General features: G+C 55.3%; 2 protein-coding genes across 4 annotated transcripts in view; one reads left to right on the top strand and one right to left on the bottom strand.

Moving 5' to 3' along the window:
- Nucleotides 1-1,898: 1,898 nt before the first annotated feature.
- On the bottom strand, nucleotides 1,899-4,643 carry NKX6-1 (NK6 homeobox 1). 2 transcript variants are annotated; one of them, XM_083834552.1, is made up of 3 exons: nucleotides 3,761-4,643; nucleotides 3,458-3,559; nucleotides 1,899-3,373 (listed from the first exon to the last, which is right to left on the bottom strand). In XM_083834552.1, the coding sequence occupies exons 1-3, from the start codon at nucleotides 4,395-4,397 to the stop codon at nucleotides 3,075-3,077; spliced, it is 1,038 nt and encodes a 345-aa protein (XP_083690678.1). In that variant the 5' UTR covers nucleotides 4,398-4,643; the 3' UTR covers nucleotides 1,899-3,074. The 2 variants fall into 2 exon arrangements, with proteins under 2 accessions (XP_083690678.1, XP_083690677.1); XM_083834551.1 differs by having other exon boundaries at nucleotides 3,458-3,630; nucleotides 3,761-4,635.
- Nucleotides 4,644-15,051: 10,408 nt separating this feature from the next.
- The window catches only part of CDS1 (CDP-diacylglycerol synthase 1), a 29,193-nt gene continuing 23,323 nt past the window's right edge, over nucleotides 15,052-20,921 (top strand). Inside the window, exon 1 of one of the 2 annotated variants that reach the window (XM_083834196.1) lies at nucleotides 15,052-15,236. In XM_083834196.1, the coding sequence (XP_083690322.1) occupies nucleotides 15,156-15,236 (81 nt within the window). In that variant the 5' untranslated portion in view covers nucleotides 15,052-15,155. Of the gene's footprint in view, nucleotides 15,237-15,368; nucleotides 15,606-20,921 lie in introns of those variants that run through there. The other variant, XM_083834195.1, reaches the window with a different exon arrangement.

The following is a 20,921-nucleotide window of genomic DNA, read 5'->3' as shown; positions in this document are numbered from 1 at the left end:
CAGCAAACGTAGCCCTCCCAGCAGTCACAAGCAGCTGACAAACCTGATCCCGATTTCAGCAGATGTGTTTGGTATCGAGAAGTAATCACAGAAGGGGCTGTTTTCAAACTGTTCCTTTTGTCGTTGTCTCACTATGTGCTATTGTGCCATGCATGCTTCCTGCAGCAAATAGGGAAATAATTCAGGGAATTGAGCTTTTTCGTTGTTCTGTCTGGTGCATCAGCTCTAAAGCTGCCCGTCTTTCACTTCTCTCTCGGACGAGTCACCTGCTGCACCGACGCCTGATGGTGTTCCTGGTGAGGCCGGGATCAGAGCAGCAGGGAGAACAACTCCACTTACAGCATGTACAGTGCCGGCGCTGTTATGGTGCAATGGCATTTTTGGAAACCTAAGTCAGACCGTTCCCCCTGTGCGTGCGTGGTTCATCCAGTACCCATAGTCTGGTAATCAGTGCGAGCCCGTATTTCCAGCCTGACATCTGGCACGGTTTTAAACGTGGATGTTGAACTGTGTCGGAGTTTTCCTTACAAAACGAATTTTGCTAGGAAAATATCTGTCAGACTAGAGCTTTCTCCATACCCTCTAATGTGGATGGAGGTCTCGTCTAGGAAAGCTTTCTCGGAAGGAGAAGCTGGGAAAGCTGCTGCCGCTGATGGGATTTTTGCCCGCAGTCCGGGAAGAGCTGCGGGGTAAGAGCGTCGTGTAACTGGATGCCCAGCAGCTCGGCTGCTTCTCTAGGAAGCAGGGACGTGCAGCGGCTCGGCTCGGCGCTGCCCTGCCGCTGTGAGTGACAAGCGGCCGAACAGCTCCATCCAGAGAGGGGTCCGCACCAGAGCAACGCGCAGCCGGCGCGGGGCTGCCCGCAGAGGCAGGGGTCCCTGCTGCTCCTGCGGGGGGCGATGCGCCCCTGACCGTCCTCCCTTCTGCCCCGACTGTTTGCAACACGTCGTCGGAAGGGTCAGGGTTGGAGAGCTGAGCAAGGCTCTCCAGGCTGGGCGCCGTGCCCCCGGGCGGCGGGGCACCCAGCAGAGCGCACCTGTGCTCACGGCCGTGGGGTGAGGGCGGTGGGCTGCCCGGGCTGGCACCCCGGCACCGGGGCGGCACGCGGGGCCCGGCCCCTCGCATGGCCTCACCTGGTCTTGCCCCCCCTGTCTTCTCACGGCCGGGCAAGCTGCGGGGCGCAGCCCCCCCAGCACAGAGTAAGGAGAGCGGGCCCAGCACCGCACACTTGTGCCCTGCCGGCACCAAGCCGGAGGAGCTGCCGCACTTCGATCTGCGGAGCCGGCAGCGAGATTTCGTTGGCGATAGGTACCGCGGAGCCTTATCGGGCAGGGAGCGGTCTTAACCGCTACACACACAAAAAAAAGGTACACAAAAAAGCCTGTCTGTCCTCATTACGGGCAAGCTGATCGCAGTCTATTCCTGCTTTAATGCAGTGATCCAATTAACCTCCAGCCAGAATTAAAGCGACCTTGGACCGGCCGGGTGACCCGCCGCGTAACGCTGCTGCCTCCGGGCGAGCCCCCGGGGCTGGCCGGCAGCAGCGGCTGCTCCCGTGGGCCGGGGGCGAACGCGGGGCCCCGACGGCCCCGCAGCGCCTGCACCGGGCTTCGGGGTCCGCGCCGCCACCGCTCGTTCCGCAGCGGTTTCTGTTTACAGCATGATGCATTTGAGCCCGAACGCATTAGGTGCATTATTCATTGGGTACATTTGTCAGAACATGCATGTGTATAAAGAACTAATGATCCATATTAAATTAATGACGCTATAAAAAAGAAAAATACCCCATACATGCAGTTTATGACGGCAACTCCAGACTTTGATAAACCATGGAAAAGACCTAATCAGATGAAGCATTGGACTGTTCCGTCTCCAAAATTACATTTCTTGAAATGCGCTTGTACACAATGTTGGTTTTATTAAAACAAATTAATTCAGTCATTAAGGAATCATACGGCAAGTGTCTCATAAGTCAGGACCTCCAGTGTAACAAATTGATTAAATGACTGTGTAATAGTCTCTTTAAACAAATCTAGTGTAACAAGTTAATAGATCTGCTCAATTACCATGCTGGGGTGATGAGGATGCGGGCGACTCATTAAACGCGGGGGAGGGGGGGAGGGATGAGGGGTGCGGGATGCGGTCCCGGTCCCGGGCAGGGCCGGGGGGGACCTGCTACCCTGCCGCCGTTTCGGTGGGTGCGCGCTGCCCGCCGTGCCCCCGCGCCGCGGCCGTGAGGTTGTCGTCTGTCTGCTGTGCCCCTGCCTTACAACGGTTGCTGCAATTCGCGGGCACCGGGGCTGGTCAGGGATTTCATTTCCCCCAGGCAGAACGAAGCCGAACACCCGGTGGTGAAAGCCCCGAGCAATTCGCCTCTGGCTCCACAGCCCTGCTGGGGCCGCGCCGCAGCAGCTGGGAGCAGGGGTCCCGGCCCCCAGCCTCGGGTCCTGCTGCCCCCGACTGCCCGCGACCCCCGGCCCTGTCCCCGGCCCGGCCCCAGGGGAGAAGGCAGCAGACGGCGGCAGGGTGCGTGTTTAATCGCTTTATCGGGGTGGACTCGGGAACAGAAAGTGCATTACATGGAACGGGGCGCACAGGGGGCTCTTTTCCTCTTTACAAACCGAATCTTTTTAATATAAATTAATAAATGTTAAGACGCTATATCACGATATGTCATCGTTATCGGCTTAAAAAAAAGCAAACAATTTACATTCTATAGTATTCCGTATGATACAAAACAAAACACACCTTAAATTCAATTACAGCAACTAAATGAATTTTATATTTTGACCGAAAGTGGTTGTGACGATTCGCACCAGCTACTTGTCCGCGCGCTGGCTTCTCCCTTCTTTCGTTTCGCTCTCTGCTGCTCGCCAGGGAGCGGGGCCGCGCCGGGGCCGGGAGCGCCCTGCTCGCGGGGAGCCGACCCCCGGCGGGGCCGGGACGCCCGGACACCGAGACACCGTGGCACCGGGGCAGCCCCGCCGCTCCGCTCCGCGCCGCCCGGCGCCCGTACAGCCGCGGTCCTCCGTGCTCTGCCCCCGGCCTCCCGCCGGCCACGGGGCGCGCAGAGTCTACAAAAATAATCTGTACATCTCCGAGATCGGCGGCGGGCGCGGGGCTAGGCCGAGGCCTCCCCCTCGGACGGGGGCGGCAGCAGCCCCCCGCCGCCCGGCTTGTGTTTCTTGAGCAGCTGCGCGATCTTCTCGTCGTCCGAGTTGGGGTCCAGCGGCTTGTTGTAGTCGTCGTCCTCCTCCTCGTTCTCCGAGGCGCCCTTCAGCCGCTCCGTCTCCGAGTCCTGCTTCTTCTTGGCTGTCGCCATCTCGGCCGCGTGCTTCTTCCGCCACTTGGTGCGCCGGTTCTGGAACCAGACCTGCAGCCACCGCCTCAGCCCCGGGTCCCTAACCCGGACCCCCGGGGGGCTGCGGACCCCCCAGGCGCCCCCCGCCCGCCTCACCTTGACCTGGCTCTCGGTCATTCCCAGCGAGTAGGCCAGCCGGGCGCGCTCCGGGCCCGCCAGGTACTTGGTCTGCTCGAACGTCTTCTCCAGGGCGAAAATCTGCTGGCCAGAAAAAGTGGGTCGGGTATGTTTTCTCTTCCCGTCCTTATCCAGCAAAATCGAGCCTTGGTCTGGCGGGGCGAGAGGAGAGAGAGGCACGCGCGGCGGCGCGGCGTTAACGCGGGCCCGGGAGCGGGACCGGCGGCGGGACCGGGGTGCGGGGCCGGGGGCGGGGGTGCGGGGTCGGGGCGCGGTACTTACGGGGCGCGCAGGCCAGGCGGGCGTCCCTCCAGGGCGGCCCCTGCACCACGCCGGGCCAGAAGACGGGCGTGCGGCCCGGCAACTCGGCCAGCGGCTTTGGGTAGCGCCCGGCGGCCACGGCGGCGGCGGCGGCGGCGGCGGCGGCGGGGCTGAAGTAGAGGGCGGGCGGGGGCGGCGGCGGCGGCGGGGGCGGCGGCGGGGGGCTGAGGCTGCCGAAGCGGGGCAGCCCGGCCAGCAGTCCGGCGGGCGCCGCCGACGAGGCAGAGGGCGCAGCGGATGCGAGCGCGGCGCCCGGCAGGGGCACGGAGGGCCGGCTCAGGATGTCGTTGATGCCGTGCGGCGTGGCGGCCGAGAGCTGCGGCGGCGCCGGGAGCCCCCCGGGGCCGGGGCCGGGGCCGGGGCCCGCGCCCGCGCCCGGCGCCTTAAGGCCGGGCGAGCTGAGCGGCGGCGAGGGCGAGGCGGAGGCCGGCGAGGCGGAGGAAGCGGAGGCCGAGGAGGCGGGCCCGGCGGGCAGCGGGTACGCGGGGTACAGCGGCGCCTTCATCTCGGCCATGCTGTGCAGGGCGGCCAGCGGCGGGCTGCCCAGCAGGAAGGCGCCCTGCCGGGGCGCGCCGTCCGCCTGCCCCAGCGCCAGCATCCCCGCGCCGCCCCGGCCGCTGCCGCGGCGGGACCTAGCGCCGCGGGGCCCCGGCGGCCGGCATCCAGCCCGGGCCGCCCGCCGCCCCTATCGGGGAGCTCCGCGCCCCGGCGCCGCCCCGCCGGGCATCGGGGCCGCGCCGCGGGGTGTGCGCCGGCGGAGCGCGGCTTACGGCGCCGCGGGGGCCCTGCCCGCCGCCCCCTCGTCCTCCTCGGCGCTCCGCATCCCTCCCTCCCTCCGCCCGCCCCCGGCCCGGCCCGGCGCGGCGCGGCTCGGCTCGGCTCGGCGCGGTGCTGCGGGCGCGGCTCGGGGCGCACTGCCGCGCCGCCCCGCTCCCTGCCTCCTTTACGGGGGCACGGCCGGCAGCGGGCGCGGCGGCGGCGGCGGCGGGCGGGGGCGGGGCGGCGGCCGGACCTGCCCACCGGGCCCGGCCGGGACGGGACGGGCCGGGCCGGGACGGGACGGGCCCCGCCGTGCGCTCCGCCCTGACGGCCCGCGGCGGCTCAGCCGGCCCTGCTGCTCCTCCCCCTCCCCTCCCCTCCCCTCCCCTCCCCTCCCCTCCCCTCCCCTCTCCTCTCCTCTCCTCTCCCCTGCCCTCCCCTCCTCTCCATTTCTTTTTCCTTCTTTTCTTCTTTTCCTTCTTTTCGTTTTTTTGTTCTTCTATTTTCCTTTCCCTTTTACTTTTTCCTTTTCGTTTTCTTTTGCCTTCTATTCTTTTTCATTTTCATTTTCTTTTTTTCTTTTAATTTCATTGTCGTTTTTCATTTTCTTATCCTTTTCCCATTTTCCTTTTATTTTTCCTTTCCCTTTCTTTATTCCTTTGCTTTTTTGTTTTTTCTTTTTTACTTTTTCTTTTCATTTTTTCCTTTCACTTTCGTTATTTTTTCCGTTTTTTTTCTCTTTTCCTTCATTTTCCCTTTTCCTTTTCGTTTTTTCTTTTCCTTTCATTTTTTCCTATTCTTTTATTTGTCTTTCTTTTTCTTTTTACTTTTTCATTTTCTTTCGTTTTCCTTTTCGCTTTCGTTTCTCTTTCCGTTTTTCTTTTTACTTTTTCCTTCCTTTCCCTTTTTTCTTTTTCTTGGGCTTTTTCGTTTTTCTTGCTCTTTCCTTTACACTTTTCATTTTCTACTTGCCTTTGTCTGTTTCCTTGTCTTTTTTCGTTTCTTTCTGGTTTTACTTTTTCTTTCCTTGTTTTTTTTTTTTTTTCCTCTTCTTCTTGCCTTTATGTTTTTCTTTCTCTTTTGAAATCCTTTCCTTTGCCTTCTTTAAATTTCTCCCGGGTGTTTTCGTTTCTCCCCCCGTGCCCGGCCCCGGCCGCTCGGAGCGGGGCCGGAGCGGCGGCCGCCTTTTGCCCGCGGCGTGGCCTCCCCTCGGCGGGGCCTCCCCTCGGCGCGGCCTCCCTCCCTCCCTCCCGCTGTCTCCAGCCCTTGGGGCCTGCCGAGAGACGGGGCAGGGCAGGGGCGGCGAGCGGAGTGGGGCAGGGCGGCGGCAGGGCGGCAAAGGGGAGGACGGAGGCGCCGCGGCTGGAGCAGCGGCCGTCCCGCCGGGCAGGGACCCCTCTCCCGGCTCGGCAGGGCACGGCGTGGCACGGCTCAGCTCGTTCGTTTGCTTTTTTCCTGCAGTGCCGGTCGCGGGTGCAGGTGCCTGGGGGGTGCCGCACGCCGGGAGGGAGCGGATCCTGCGCGGAGCCGTGGTTTTGTTCAGCAGATAAAGTACTCCGCCGGCACCGTGTGCGCCTCGGTGCGAGCGAGCGGCCGGCTACTTTCTGCGCGTGATGGATGGGGATTTAGACGGCGTTTTGTTGTAGCAGCGCTGAAAAGGCGCCGAGTCGTTTGCTGTCCGCCCTATGCTGGGGAGAGGAGCTGAGCCAGGAAATCCTAATCTTCTGGGTGCTAATTCCAACTCTTAATCAAGATCTGATTACCAAAAAGGAAGGCAGAGCGTAAAAATGCTATAAAGATTGAAAATTGTTCACTCTCGCCCATAATTCACGCTGCAAATGCGTCCATTATGACATCCAGTAGAGCAGGAGAATTGTGATGTTGTTGCAAGATTCTGTGCAGTGGACTCCGGCCAATTCTGGCGAATAACCTGGGTCCGTGGGCTAGCTCTGTGACACGGGGGGACTCTCGTTCTCTTTCTGCTTCCTCAGAAACACGGGATAGCTGAGGAACAGTAAAAGCTAATTAAAAATAGTTAATAGGTCAATCACACTCGGTCTTATATTTATCTAATGCAGAACAGTGATTCTTTAGTGAAGTAGCTTTGAGGTATTACCGGAGCCAAGAAAATGAATCAGACGTTTAATGGAGATGTGGAAACGGAAATTTCTTGTAAGACTACAAAACCGTAAGCCAATAATACACTAAAATATAATTAAATTATCATTAAAATTCCACGCACGAAACGCCACCCTCTGTGTCCTCTCTCACTGGGCGATAAAACAGAGGCAAAGCCGGCCAGGAAACGTTTCGGGAGCCGGCACTTTTGGTACCGCTCAGCGGCTCGTCTGCAGCCTTGCCCCGGCGCGCCCGGCTCCGGCGGCAGCCCGAGCGAAAGGCGTCGCTGCGTGGTGGCCGGGCTGCGGGCCCCCGCAGTGAAATGGCCCCGGGGGCTGCTCCGGCACCCCCAGGAGACCTTCTCCTTTGCCTCTTTCGGCCTGAACGGCCCCCCGAGGGCTGGCCCTGGGAGCTGGTGGGGGGCTCAGGGGGCGATGCGGTGGTGGTGCCGCGCAGCTCGGGAGGCGCCGTGTTCGGGTGCAGACCTCCGGGGAGCACCGTACGCTGCACGGACGCCCCCGTTTCTTTCTTACCACGGGGACAGCAAGCGCTCAGGCTTCCCGAAGGACAGCACTCCCTGCGTCCCCTCCGTGCCGAGGACAGCCGTGGGGCTTGGTGGAGACGCCGGCCTCAGAGCGACACCGCTGTGCGTTACTCGCGCAGCCCGACCGTGCCGGGGTCGGTCCTGTGGGCAGCACCCTCACGCTGCCAGCCGGGGACAGGTCCCGAGACCTGCGCCCTCCCCGGGGCTCCGCGGCACTCCTGAGGACGCGTCGCTGTCGCTTTGCTGTTGTGGCGCCGCGCTCCCCGCATCGCGGCCGGAGCAGTGCTCCCGTGTGTGCGGAAGCGCATCCAGAATAACCGGGGCAGGAATCTGCACCGGAGGCTGAGGTTTTGGTGAGACCTAGGGGAAGCGAAACCTGCTCCTTGCCCTTTGCGGCAAGCGTGCAAGGAGCGTCCCGGGGGGGTCCTTCATGGCCGCCGCTGCCTCAGTGTTTCTTTTCTTAAACGCGGTGCAGAAATATGTTCCATATCCTGAGTCGGGCAGAATGTTTTTCTCCTTTCTGGAGCGTGGAAAATGTTTGGTGCTGCAGTGGAATAGTCACTTTTACTTTTTGTTTCTTATCGTTGGTCCGGACTGACCCCTGCTGGGGGAAAGCCAGGAAGCCAGGATTAAAAGAGGAGCCGCGTCCTCAGTCCGCAGCGTACGAAGGGTTTCTCGGCACCCTCCTGTTTGTGTGCTCCTGCCCGGTGCCACTGGGCAGCGCCGGTAGCACCTGGGTGCCCAGGCGCTGCGGGGTATACGGAAAACTTCTTCCCCTTGGTGGGCTTGCAGGCGCTGTGGCCCGTCCTCTCCGTTCGCTGAAAGAAGAGAGCGCAGCCAGGGGCTGCTGCTGGCCGTGCCCACGTTGGCCCATGGCACGGGCCATCGGAGCGAGCCGCTCCGCGTCCGGGTGGCACTGGCGACCCTAACGGGGCCGGGGTGCACACAGAGGGTTAGGCCCAGACACTGGGGCTCGGCTGGAGCAGCGCTCTGGGTTGGTGCTTGTGCCTGGTCCTCATTTATCATCTGGCCCCCTGAAAGCAAGCCAAAGTGGGAGCAAAGCCTCGGTACAAACAATGGTTTTGTAAATTTATTATGAAAAACAGTTATGTATTAACCAAAAAGTAAATAAATAAATAAAGAAATACTGTATTGGTACAGGCCTAGGAAACCACTGCAGAAACCTGCGGGTAACAGTCGTGCAGACTCATATGCATCGTGGGCCACGTGTATAAGAGCCCTGGTATTTGATCTCTGCCATTTCTCTTTGTCCAGGTGCTGTGTTCCCAAGTTAACTTTGGTCACTTTGCATTGCAGTTCATTGTGGAGAAGGGCCAGTCACAGGGCAAGCATGCATGCGAGGCACAGGTAGAGAACGGAGGCACCAACACAGGCCCTGCAGGAGGCACCGGGTGTCCCCCCGCGGGCCAGCCACCCCCCAGGCATGTTCCCCACCACCACTCCCCACGAGTCTGGACACGGCTCTGGAGTTCATGTCCGTGCTGCCTCCATGCAGATTACCAGGTATGCGTCAGGGCAAAAACTAATGGCTGACTGTACTTTGGATTCACGTTAACAACAAAACTATATGGAAATTTAACTGGCATTGCTGGAGCTTTTGTGCAGTTTGTTTCACTCTGTGAGGAAAACGAGCGTACAGTAGGCCATCTCTGGGCATCGATCTTTACACAGCCCCCATGGAAATCAGCAGAGAGAGCTCTGCTTAGAAATTGTTGGCACAGGGTTGTCCGGTGTCAGGGAACTGGAAATCGTTAAATTGATTATCTAAATTGGGACGGGGGAGTGAGGGGGGGGGTAGGGGGAGGGGGGAGAAAGCGGCAGCAGCAGCTATCGTTATGTGCATATTTTTACGATTTTTAGAAAATCATATTTCAGCATTTTCCATCACATCAAAGGCTGATGGGGCTGCATTGATTAGAACATTCAAACTAAATCAAAAAGAAAATTACTCGCAGCAGCAGACTCTGTAACGTTACTTTTGTGTGCGTTGTTTTTTGTTGCCTTTTAAGAAAAGATTGTGCTTCCTTCGTTAAGCAGCACGGGCTGCTTCCAGCGGCGGGAGGACACCCCCCGGCTCCGCGGGGCCGTGGCGCTGCAGGGCCGCTGCCCGTCCTTGTTCTCGCAGCTCCACCTAGCGAGCTGTCACCAGCCGCTCTGCTCCTGGCTCGTGTGGTTCTGCCTCTGGCTTTCCAAGTTCAGAGTCCTGCGTTTTCACTGCCTTTAATGTGTGCTGCGCGCGGACTGCTCTGGTAAAGCTTTTGCTTCCCCCTCGGTGTTATAAATCATCTCTGGTCCGGAGGTGAGCTGTGAGAGCCGGCTGCTGATCGCTTGTGGTCGTTGGAGGTCCCAGGGTGCTTTTTGCAACAATAACGTAGTTAATTCTTCTGCCTGGCCACGCTCCAGTTCCGGCACCCCCCTGCCTCTCTTCCCACCCTGTTCGGCTCCCATCGGGCCACATCTTTACTGGAGTGCAGCAATTTTACCCCAGAAATGCTACTGTAAAAGGGGATCCGTTACATCACGGGATGTTGTACACAGTGCATTGTGCGGGCATCTACTACTATCTCTGTACCCTGCATGCAAGGGAGGCTTTAAGGGAGGATGCAGCCCTATTGGTGTCACCCTGCATAAGGTGCTTCTCCTGCCCTGTGCCAGCAGGAGCTGCTGTGCCACAAGGCAAGGGGCAAGAGCTCTTGCTCCTGGCCAGGGCAGGGGTGGCAGGGGTGCAGCATCGCTTCCCCAAGCCTTGCTGGAGTTGCAGGAGGCAGCTGCTGCCCTCATCCCTGTGACATGGGGCACCCTCCAGCCCTGCAGACCCCGGGGCACCGTATCAGCCCCAAGGGCTGCATCTGCTTTTGTTATGGAGGCCGGACCTGTGCTGCAGAGGTGTGACGGGGAAGGCAGAGAGAGCACTGGGGGGCTTGGGAGCTGCCAAGGGAGGCAGGGAGACGGATGTTCTGATTGCTCTGTAGTAAGACAGATCTTAGCAGAGAAGGGTTGTTCCGTGTTTTGTGTTTTCTCCTATACTAAAAAGCCTGTTGCCAGAAGGAGCACTTTCCTACCCCACCTCAGTTTGCAGTGGCATTGCCAGCAGTTCTTGGGATACAATATGCTTCTGTGCCCTGCCGCGCAGAGAAATCTGCTATTTTGTACACGTTTCTTGGTGACCTCTACTGGCTCCTGCTTCTCTTCACCTTCATCCTTTCCTTCTCATTTCTCATCACCACTGGTGTCAGTAGCGGTCATGTTCTGCAGATGGCATGAGCTGCTTGTGGTGCTCAGGAGAGGGCAGCAGGGAATGCCGTGGCTGGAATACCATATCCAAGGTACCTGCACACAGGTTATCGATGCCTTCCTGTTGTGAGATAGCTTCTGCCACTGACAGTTTGGTTAGCTCTCACGGTGGCGTGAGGGATGCCATACAGAAAGCACCTTCTGAGCATGGGGGTACAGCAGCTGGCTGAAAGAGTCTTCTTGTGCTGGCAACTGGTGGGTCTCAGGTGGTGCCTTTACTTTGCAATTGCATGGAAAAAACCCTGCATCAGAGAGTTCATGAGCTGGAAAGTACAGTTCTGGACTCATTCTCTTGTCTGGGCTCTGCAGTGCAGGCTGCAGGTATTTGGGCAGCTGCCCTGCATGACAGCAGAAGTGGTAGGAAGCCATTTGGCATGGTGGCCCTCCATCCACATCCAGCTCTCACTCTTCCTGCCTGAGGACCAGCTGTTTTGGCCAGGGCCCCTGAGGGAGCTGGAAAAGTTTGGGGGCAGAGCCAGTGCTGCCCCAGGGCAGCCTGCATCCCATCCTTTGGAGGGGGCCGGCTCCTCCTCCCCCCTCAGCTTGGAGCAAGGCCTGATCGGTGCCTGCTTCCCCGGCCCGCTTTGCAGGTGGAGTGCCCTGCAGAAGCTGTGTTCAGGATAGAGCGCTTTCCCACAAATGCCTCTCCAGAAGATAAGGCAAAGAGGCAGACAGCTTGCAGCCAGTTATCCCTGCGTGCTGGTGACTTGCAGGGCATAGAAGTGGGGTCAGGAGCAGGAGTGCTGTGGTGTCATGATGACATGAGTCATTAGTCAGGATTTGCTGAGGGGCTTTCTACCACAATCCTGGCAACTTAATGCAGAAGAGCCCTCAGGTCTCTGTCTTTGTAGTTTGCATTCTGTTTTCATGGCTGTTTGGGGTGAGGCGCTTCTCTCAGTCCGTACCCTCCTAGTAAACAGCTCAGGCTCCTATGTAGTGTGGTTGCATTTCACGGAGTCTGGAGAAAGGTGACAAAGATAGCAAAGGCGTAACTGGTTAATAATTGCTAGTGTCTTTTTATGACTATGCCATTGGAAGATTACTGCCGGGAAACTCCCAGAAGTGCATGTGTAGGAGCAGTGTTATGAAGCACAGAATGTGCATAGATCTGAGAACTGCCACAGCAAAATGGCAGCAAACCAGGACTTTATAGGGCCGCCTTTCCAGATCAGGAGTTTTTGTCATTTTTTATCATTTGCCTTAGTTGCAAGACCACTTGCCACTTATAATATACACTCTGAGCATGCCATAAGGTTCTCTCTGTCCCTTGAGATAAGGTAGTAAGATGATATTGCTGGCAAAAGAGGGTGATATTTCACAAACTGCTGAAAATGAATGCTGATACACCTCCTGATACCCTGCATCAACCTTTCCTGTGAACTGAAAAGTAATAGGGTGGGCAGTACTGAAGTTCAAATAAATGAGATGGCGTAAAGCTTTGGGAAAGGAGGATGAGAAGGACAGGACAAAATCAAGTGCCAGAGAGCACAGACAAGAACGAGCTGTGCTTGGTGCTCCGCAAATCCAGCAAACGGTAACCAGTTCACGTGGAAGTGCCGTACTGGCCAGAGGGCAGGAGAAGCTGCTGCCAAAACTGTAGAACTGCTTTTCCCATGGTGTAAGAAAGAGGCAAAACACTGCTGGAACCAGGGCCTGGGCTGCTACCCGGCATGGGAGGCAGCGAGTCTGCTGCAACCAGAAGTGGTGCCGGCTGCTCGCCGCGTGCTGAGAGAGGCTGTGCCTCCAGTGCTTGGCTACACAAAGAGAAGCTGCGTGCCTGGGCAGAGGCTGAGAAGATGAAGCTGGCCTACCAAAAACACATCAAGAGTGAACTCTCTCCAAAGGCTTTAGGCTGAACTCAGCAGTAAACAGCTCTTACCATCCGTGCTACATGTAATGGGCCAGCTCCTCTGGCAGGTATCTGCGGGCTGTGCCCTGAGTCCCTTCCCGACCAGCCCACGACTGCCCCCAACGGTCTCCCCAGTCTGCACCCGGCTGCAGCTCCTTCACACTGCTCCCCATCACCTCACTCCTGTCTTATCCTCTTCTCTGTTTGCAGGAGGCAGCCCTGCCAGCAGTGCAGCGAGCCCAGGGCAGCGTTCCCAGCTGGTAAATTACAGTATTCCAGACAGATGTTTGCGTTGAAAGACCAAATCCGCATGGATCACGCAGCCTGCGGTGCACGTGACGTCACACAGGAAGGGAATGTTGCAAACACATGGCGTGTTCAGGCGGCCACAGCAAGCACATTCAAGAATTAATCTCCTAGGAAAACAGCAGCAGCTTGCCAGACACCCACCACGGCTGAAGCATTGTTTGGGAGCAAGAAATAGCATCCCAGGGATTATGGTATCGAGGAGAGATCAGGAATACCCATGTAATTGTGCAGTGCTCCGCCACCTGGGCCAAACAGAAGGCCACAGCAGGTAAAGGTGTCAGCAGACAGATTTTGCATGGTGGTCAACAGGCAGTGTTTCTCAGACTTTGATGCTTAATTTGGGAATACTGTGGCCAGTTTGTTCCCCATTCTGTTACGTTTTTGTTTGTTTGTTTGTTTGGCATACAAGTGTCCTACTTTATAAAGTTCAAGTGTGCAAGCACCAAGCAAGTAACTCAGTCACAAATACTGGGGACTATGATGCTTTTATGTCACGCTAGCAAATGTAAAGATGTTACTAGGCATGTTAGCTAAACCCAAAAGAACAATGTGGTGCTGTCAGTGGATTTAAATTACTCAAATATGGACAATTCTATTCAGGAGGCCTTGGCAAAATGTCGCTGTCTGTCGACAAACATTCACAACAGCATTAGAGCTCATACTGCATTAATTCAGAGGAAAGAAAAAGACTCTTGTTTTGTGTTGGTTTTGGAGGAGGTGGATTCACCTGAGAGCACATAGGTTGTGTAACAGCCAGCTTCTGACCTGGAATTCGGCTTCCAGCACTTCCTGAGCGCTCTGGCACAGGTGCAGAGCTCCCACCCGCGGTCCCCAGCCCCATGGTTTGGTCCTTGGTCGCGTGAGGGGAGTGCGTGGCAGCAGTGGCTGTGGCCTTGTGGTTCGGAGATCAAATGCTTAGCAGAATCGGAGGCTGGTGTGTGAAACGCTGCTCTCCGCATTTCTCTAGCTTAGGGGTATCTCTCTGTAATGATCTAGGAATAGGGCAAGATTGTAAATTGATTAAATGCAGCATCTTACAGTAGTGTTCATAATTACTGTGACCTGGGGGGATACCGTGCTGTCTGCCAACACTGTCTGACATAGCTGTCAATGCTGTATCAACATTTTCCACGTGTCCCGTGTTCTATGCATAAGTAGGAATGTATCTCAGAAAGACAAAAGCTGCAAACAACTTCCGTTTCCAAGACTGCCAGCGATAGGGCTCCCTTGTGTGAAGCATGCAGACGCAAAGATGTTAAAAGCAGGCACTCTGAGCCCAGTGACTTCTATCCCTCAGCCTCATGGCCAGCTGGGGATGGGTTTGCTCAGGCTGCTTTTGCTGCAGCGGGAAGGGACCTGATCTGCTCCACTTCTCTCCTGCAACAGGGGCTCGCTGATGGCGTGCAGAGGATACAGCAGCCCCGTGCCAGCTTTGCTTTCTGCTGGGTGCCCGAGCACGGCTTACACACGTGTTTCAGCACATGGCTTATGTAAGTGTTTTGATGCAGGGACTTGAGCGCTGTGCCTGCCTGCAGAGAACCTCCCCTTCTGCGCATGGGTCGAGGCGCACGGTGGGGAGCCGCGTGCTATGGGTGAGCAGGGCAGGCGTGGCCCGCGAAGAGCCTAAACATTTGGGAAACATTCACATTCCAGGTAAAGCGGGTAATTACCCCCCGGGAGCCTGAGCAGCAGGGTGTTGCTTGGCGCTTCCCGCCCGACCAGTCCGACCAGCTGTGACTCAGAGCACCCAAGGGCTCCGGGAACGCACGCCGGGCAGCAAGAGAGACTCTGCTCCCAGCCTGATCTCACAGCCCCAGTCCCGTGGGGCTCCTGGGGCTCAAGGCCGTGCCGTGGCATAGCCTTACAGCCTCGACAGTGCTCCCTCGGCCCCGCACACCAGGCTCTCCGTGGGTGAAGGTGTGTGGGACCTGCATGGGCACCCGGTTGGGAGGCAAGCGGGGCCAGGCTCGGCCTGCTCCCTGCGGCACCTGCTCTGTGTCCCTAATTCCCCGGCCCGTCGTGGCCCTGCCCGCGGGACTGCTCACGCCCTCACCCCACTGTCACCAGCTGCTCGGGTGCTCCCTCTCTTCCTTCTCCCAGAGCGCCCTGACTCATCTCGCCCTCGCGCTGACAGACTGGGTGCCCGGCCCTCCGCCTCTCGGGGCCCACCTCCTGGCGCTGCTTCCCCTCGCTATCCCAGCTTCTCCTCCCCCGGCCCTTTCCCCGCCGCTCAGGGCCGGGGGGCACACCGCCGCACCCCCGGGAGCCACCCACAGGCCGCTCGCTGCCGGGCCGCAGGGAGGCGCGGCCCCGCGCCTTGCTCGGTGCCCGCCCCGCTCCGCCCCGCTCCGCCCAGCGGCGGGGCCGCGCCGGGCCGGGCCGGGCCGGGCGCACCTGGTTGGGCAGCGGGACGCGAGCGGTGCCGGGCGGCGTCCCCGCGCCGGGCTCCCCCGCTCCCCGACATGGCGGCCCGGCGGCGGCGGTGGCGGGCGGCCCCCGAAGAGGACGGCGAGGAGGAGGAGGAGGAGGAAGGCAGCGACCAGGTGAGGGCGCGGCGGGGCCGTTGGGGCCGGCCCGTGCCATGGTAACGGCCGCCGGGGCGGGGGGGAGCGCAGGCAGCAGCCGGGTGCTGGGGGTGGGGTGTCCCTTAGGGCCCTGGCGCTGCTCGGCCATTCGAGAGCCAGCCCCCAGAAAAGGGCTCTGCTGCTGTATCGGAAGCCAGAATACTTGTTAAACGCCAACGCAATCGCTCCCAAATGTGTGCTTGCTGGTGCTGTTGGACACGGAGAGCCCCTTCCAGGCCAGGAGGCTCCTTGGTGGTCGGTCGGGCACCCTCTGGGTGTCTGCTCGAGATGTTGCACGGAGCTGCGACAGCCGCGGCCTCGGGGCTGCAGCATGGCTCGCGGGTGACAGTACGGATTTATTTTCTCTATTAAGCTGTCTGTAGTGCCCTTGGCCGGCTGGAAAGATAAGCCAGCTTTCTGTGCCGAGTATTCTATAGGTCGCGCTTTGGGTCTCTTTTAAATAAGAGGACTTAGGTAAAGTGTACAGTAGGGGATCTGATGGGAAGTATTTGGACATCAGGACTCACAGATGCCTCACTATATATATCCATAGATGCTTATCTGTCTGTTCTGCCTCTCACTTCTTTCCGACATGTGAATAGCGAGTTCTCCTTTGGCTCTGTGCAGATCACCAGTTTTGCGTTGCAATTGCATGTTTGGGCCCGAAACTCGCACCTTCCTCTGCAGCTGCTCAGGATAGCTGCGATGCAGTCCGTTCGTTTCCACTGGTTCCTACCTCACAGCTGAGAAACATGACCCTTTCCCACACTTAAAACAGAGCAGAAAACTTCGATGTCTCCTTCCGCGTGGAAACTGCTCAGTACTTATGCAACTGTTGCTGACCCAATTCATTCAGTATTCCAGATAGGTAAAAGGGACGTGCTTGAAAGCACCTTGTTTGCCAAGGTAGAGAAGTGCTTTGTGTTTGCGCAAGAGCTCCAAGAACTCCGAGTATGTCGGGAGGTTTTTATCTCGTGGACTTTTAGTTGCTGTTTTCAGTAAGCTGATACTGTTCTTGTTATGCTTACTAGGTCCAGAGATGCTCATTTCCTCATGAATTTAAGTAAACTTCTTTGGTTTTGCGTGAACATGGTGTGCCCTTTGTGAAGTTTCTCCCTGATGTCCCAGGCTCCACATGGCTGTGTCCTCAGCTGCTCACAACGCTGCCAAGCTGATGGCTGCAGAATTCCTGTTGGCCTGCTTTTGCCCTGTGGACCTTGGCGATTTCATGAGTTTGTTGTTGCTTTGTGTTGTGCTACAGTGTGCAGGAGAGATCTCGAGGTCTTTCCTGTCCTATTTGCTGCCGCGTGCCTGGCATGCTTTTACTAACAATGTCAACATACCGTCATGAGTACTCTGCTGCCCAGAGACACAATTTGCTCTTAAAATACTTGGAGTTGCATGAAAATGCTGATGGCAGTGTTGGTTAGAGTGGAACATTAGAGTCTGTCACAAATAACTTCAGTTTGTTTGGCAGTGTTGGAAGAACCAGAAAAATTTACCTATGTTACTTTCACAGATAACCAAAGGGCTGAATATTTCCAAAACTGTAACTTCGTGGAAGTGGTGGTGAATGAGACCTGCTGTAGGTAGAAAAGGATGTGAAGGTTTAAGTCTGTGATTACATGTGAACAATTCTGAAGCTGTTTTTTGTGTGTTTTTTTTTTTTGGGGGGGGGGAGAGTGGTGGTGGTGGTACATTTTTTAACAGCTTGGAAAACAAGGTTGTCATTCAGGATCTTCTGATACTTTGATAGCCTGATTTCAGAGGAGGGTATCAAGGTACATCTCATTAAATATGCTCCAAGGTGCTCTCACTGAACTATTGACTTCAGTGTGACACGTGGGGTAGAGACTGCAGAAAGGTCAGTGCTAGAGAAGAAAACTAAAGTAACCCTTATACTGGTAAAATAACAATAACTAAATTATTTTGCTTTAACATTTTTTTTTCCCCCCACGTAAGTTGTTGGAAAATGTCCGTCTTGATTTCCTCTTAACATAGGTGATGCTGTATTGTCTGAGGAAAACGTATTAGCAGTCTACCTGTGAGTTTGTTACTGTGTCCCGGAAAAAATCCAGTACTAACAGAATGTTGCAAATGCCTTAGTAACAAGAACAATTTTTGTGCGTGGTTTGCTCAGCACGTGATAATTGCAGTGAAGAATGTGTGGTATGGAATGGCAATTAAAATATGTTCTTTTAGAGGATGATAGGCTGACAGATCTGGGTTTTTTATGCATGACACATGGCTGTATTTTTGTAGGTGCTGGAAAGCAAGCAGAAGTCCATGTGGAAGCTTAATTCCTGGTCAGACCTCCTGCTGGGGAGGCACAGTCTCCTGACTGTTTGAGGCCCTCCTTTTTAAGGCCAACTATTTGTAATATTATTTAGCCAAATTAGCTTAAGGATGGAGGGCTTGCCTTTTTTTTAGGAACATGACATCAAAACAAACCCCTACAACTAAACACACCTTCATTGTGGGGTAGCTGACAAATTCTGGAAACCGATGAGGATTGTAGTGTCAGTTACATGTGTTTGTTATGTGCTGAGCTTGTGGCAGCGACCAAGGAACTGTCAGGTTTGCCTTCTCCCCTGTACTCATCAGGCCTGCATCATCTCAGCCCTGTTGGACTTGTCCTTTTTAAGCTGATCAGATGGGTTCTTTGGAAGGAGTGTGAGCCTTCAAATTAAGAGAAGCGTAAGGTGTCTTAGTCATTAAGAGAGTGCAACTTGGGCTGGTTTTGCTTAACCCTGGCAAAATGTGCAAATGGGTACCCACAGCATGAAAACCATAGCTTTTCATCTGTCATCCCTCACACATAGAGGCTGTTACAGTGTGTTCTGCTTGGCCTAATCCCAGACCTAGTGAATGGAAGGAAGAGGTGCTGGGTTTTATACTGAGCTCCAAAACTGGATCTACAAGGTCAAACTGAAATTGCAAGACTGATGTAGATCTTTTTTTTTTTTTTTTTCCTTTGTGAGGGCTTTTGTAGTGATTACGTTAGCATTTACTGCTGCAGTGATTGTTGTTATTCCTGGCTGTAAACTGAAATGTTTATAATTGATCATATAACTAAGAAAACAAATAATAAGAAGAGCTTGTCCACCAGTGATGGGGTTATTACAGGACTTTTTATGCTAGAGATGACAATTAGTTAGCTTTTAGTCAACAGCTTCCTCTTTGACCTCTGACTTGGCAAATTAAAAGCCTTATTCAGGAAATGTTTGTGGCTATTATAGCATGAAATGGAAAATCAAGTGCTCAGGGTCATTGTTGAGGTAAGGTGCAGAGGTAAGTTTAAGATACAGTTCATGGTTTATCCCCCACTAGTTGTTTTAGCAAATGAAAGCTAAAAAAATGGCAAACAGATGCAGCCATATAAAACTTGAAGTCTGCATCAGCCCAAGTCCTTGTAGCAGCAGCAAACTACTGTGAAATACATCTCAGGTGAACACAGGAAGACTCCTTCTTTAAGGGGTTCAGGTGCTCTGAGAAATGCCGCAACTGAGGTGCTAGAATTGAGAAATCTAAAAAATTGGTTCCCATTAGGAGCATAAGTGAAAATTGTATTACATGTCAGAGGAATAAAACTAAGCATATATATTTTGACTGTTTAAACAGCAATGGAGTATGGAACCATGTGCAGCAATACTGAAAGCCTGACATGCGTCAAAAGACTTGGTGTTTTCCTTAGTTCTCCATGATTAACGGAGAGAACACCTCTGCTATGCACAAGCAAGGATTAATATTAAAGACTCTAAGTCGTGATCTTGGGGCCAGGATTACTGCCCATTATCTGCAGTCGAGTAGTGTCCTCTAGTTCTGTACAAATAGCTTTTTGTACTCCGGTGCAGATTGTAGTGGTTGGAATGTGACTTTGCAAAAGGCCTGTGGCTTTTTTTTTCCTTTTTTTTTTTTTTTCTCATAACGTCTGTAGTTGATTTCCTAAGGAATAGTACTACAGCACTGGAAGGAAACGTCTGAATACTAAGGCTACAAGCACATGAATCCCTGTTTGGTTACTCGCATTTTCGACAGCCTCCCTGAGGCCTGGGCCACACTTGCAGTGCCCATTAATGCCCATTAATCACAGGCCACGGCCGGTGCTGGGCTTGCGGGGAAGGCCAGGGCCACGCCTGCAGCACCCTGGCCAGCTCCTGCCACCACCCAGCTGTGGGCCAGGCCCCTGAGCCCACCAGGCCCCCGACCCAAAGCTCTCCCGGTTCAGCCTGCTGCTGGGCAAACTTTGGGGCACAGCCTTGGTCATGGACACAGGGGGTTGGCAGGCCTTGTCTTTTTGGTGTAGGTCACTCCCAGAGGTCGTCGGCTGTCGAGGCTGTGATTACGTTCAAGCCCAGCTTCCCAAAGGCCAGCAGATTAAGAGGAAAGGCTGAAGGCTATGAAGAGAGTAACCCTGCGATGGCTTAGACTGTAGACCTTATTAGTTCTGTGGTGTTTTAATGCGGGGTTGGAGGTATGTTTGCTCTCTTCCAAAATGCCAAAAATATTCAAAACTTGGGAAGAAAATAATAGTATTAAGGACAAGTTGGAAACAAAAGCTGACCTGTTTGTGGAAATAGGTTGAGGATAAACAAGCAAAGAAAACAGCCCACAGGGATCTGGGATGAGGAGGCTGGAAAGAGAGAAAGAGTTAGAAACTGCAGTACAGCACTGGTGGAAAAGGTTTCGAGTACAGTTCATAGAATCACAGAATATCCCGAGCTGGAAGGGACCCATAAGAATCGTTGAATCCAACTTCTGGCTCCATCCAGGTCTACCCAAAAATTCAGACCGTATGACTAAGTGCACAGTCCAAACACTTCTTGAACTCCGACAGGCTTGGTGCCGTGACTGCATCCCTGGGGAGACATCCCACGATGACACCAGCCAGCTCTTTAAGCACCCTGGGATGAATCCCATCCGGACCCATGGACTTGTATGGATCCAGGTGGAGCAGCAAATCCCACACACGTTCAGGGTCGGTTGGGCGTTTATCATTCTCACCGTCATGGTCCTCCAGCTCAGGGCACCCAGGGTCCCGAAGCACATCATCAGCGTTGAAGACGGAGGCAAAGAAGGCATTAAACGTCTCTGCTTTGCCTAAGTCCTTGTCTGTGAGGTGACCTTCCCCATCAAGTAGCGGACCTATGTTTTCTCTGGTCCTCCTTTTTCTATTCACGTATTTAAAAGGTCACTTTTTATTGTCTGCCACAGACCTGGCCAGCTTCAATTCCAATTGGGCTTTGGCCACACAAATTTTCTTCCTACAAACACAAACAGCATCCCCGTATTCCTTCCATGTTGCCTGACCCTGCTTCCAGCAGCTGTACACTTTCTTTTTCTGCCTAAGCTCCAGAGGAAAATCCCTGGTCAGCCAAGTTACTTCACGGTCCCCAGAGCCGTTAGGAGCTGATGAAGCTGGGTATGTAGGATGGGCTGGAGGCTGTTTGGGATGGTGAGGAGGTGAGGCAAGCCCAGGAGGTCGTGAGGAAGCCCAGCCCTTGCCAAAGCTGGATGCAGAGCCAGAGACAGCTCTGCTGCTCCCTGCTGTGCCACGGCTGAGCAGCCTTCCAACTGCTTAGAGCTAAGCATTTGGTCATGTAAGGATGAAGTAAATTAGCACGTTTAGTAAATTCTACTGAGGAGAGAAAAAAAAATGTCACC

This window comes from Anser anser (genome assembly GCF_964211835.1).
Source record: "Anser anser genome assembly, chromosome: 4".
NCBI lineage: Eukaryota > Metazoa > Chordata > Aves > Anseriformes > Anatidae > Anser > Anser anser.
This window is presented reverse-complemented; position numbering and strand designations above follow the sequence as displayed.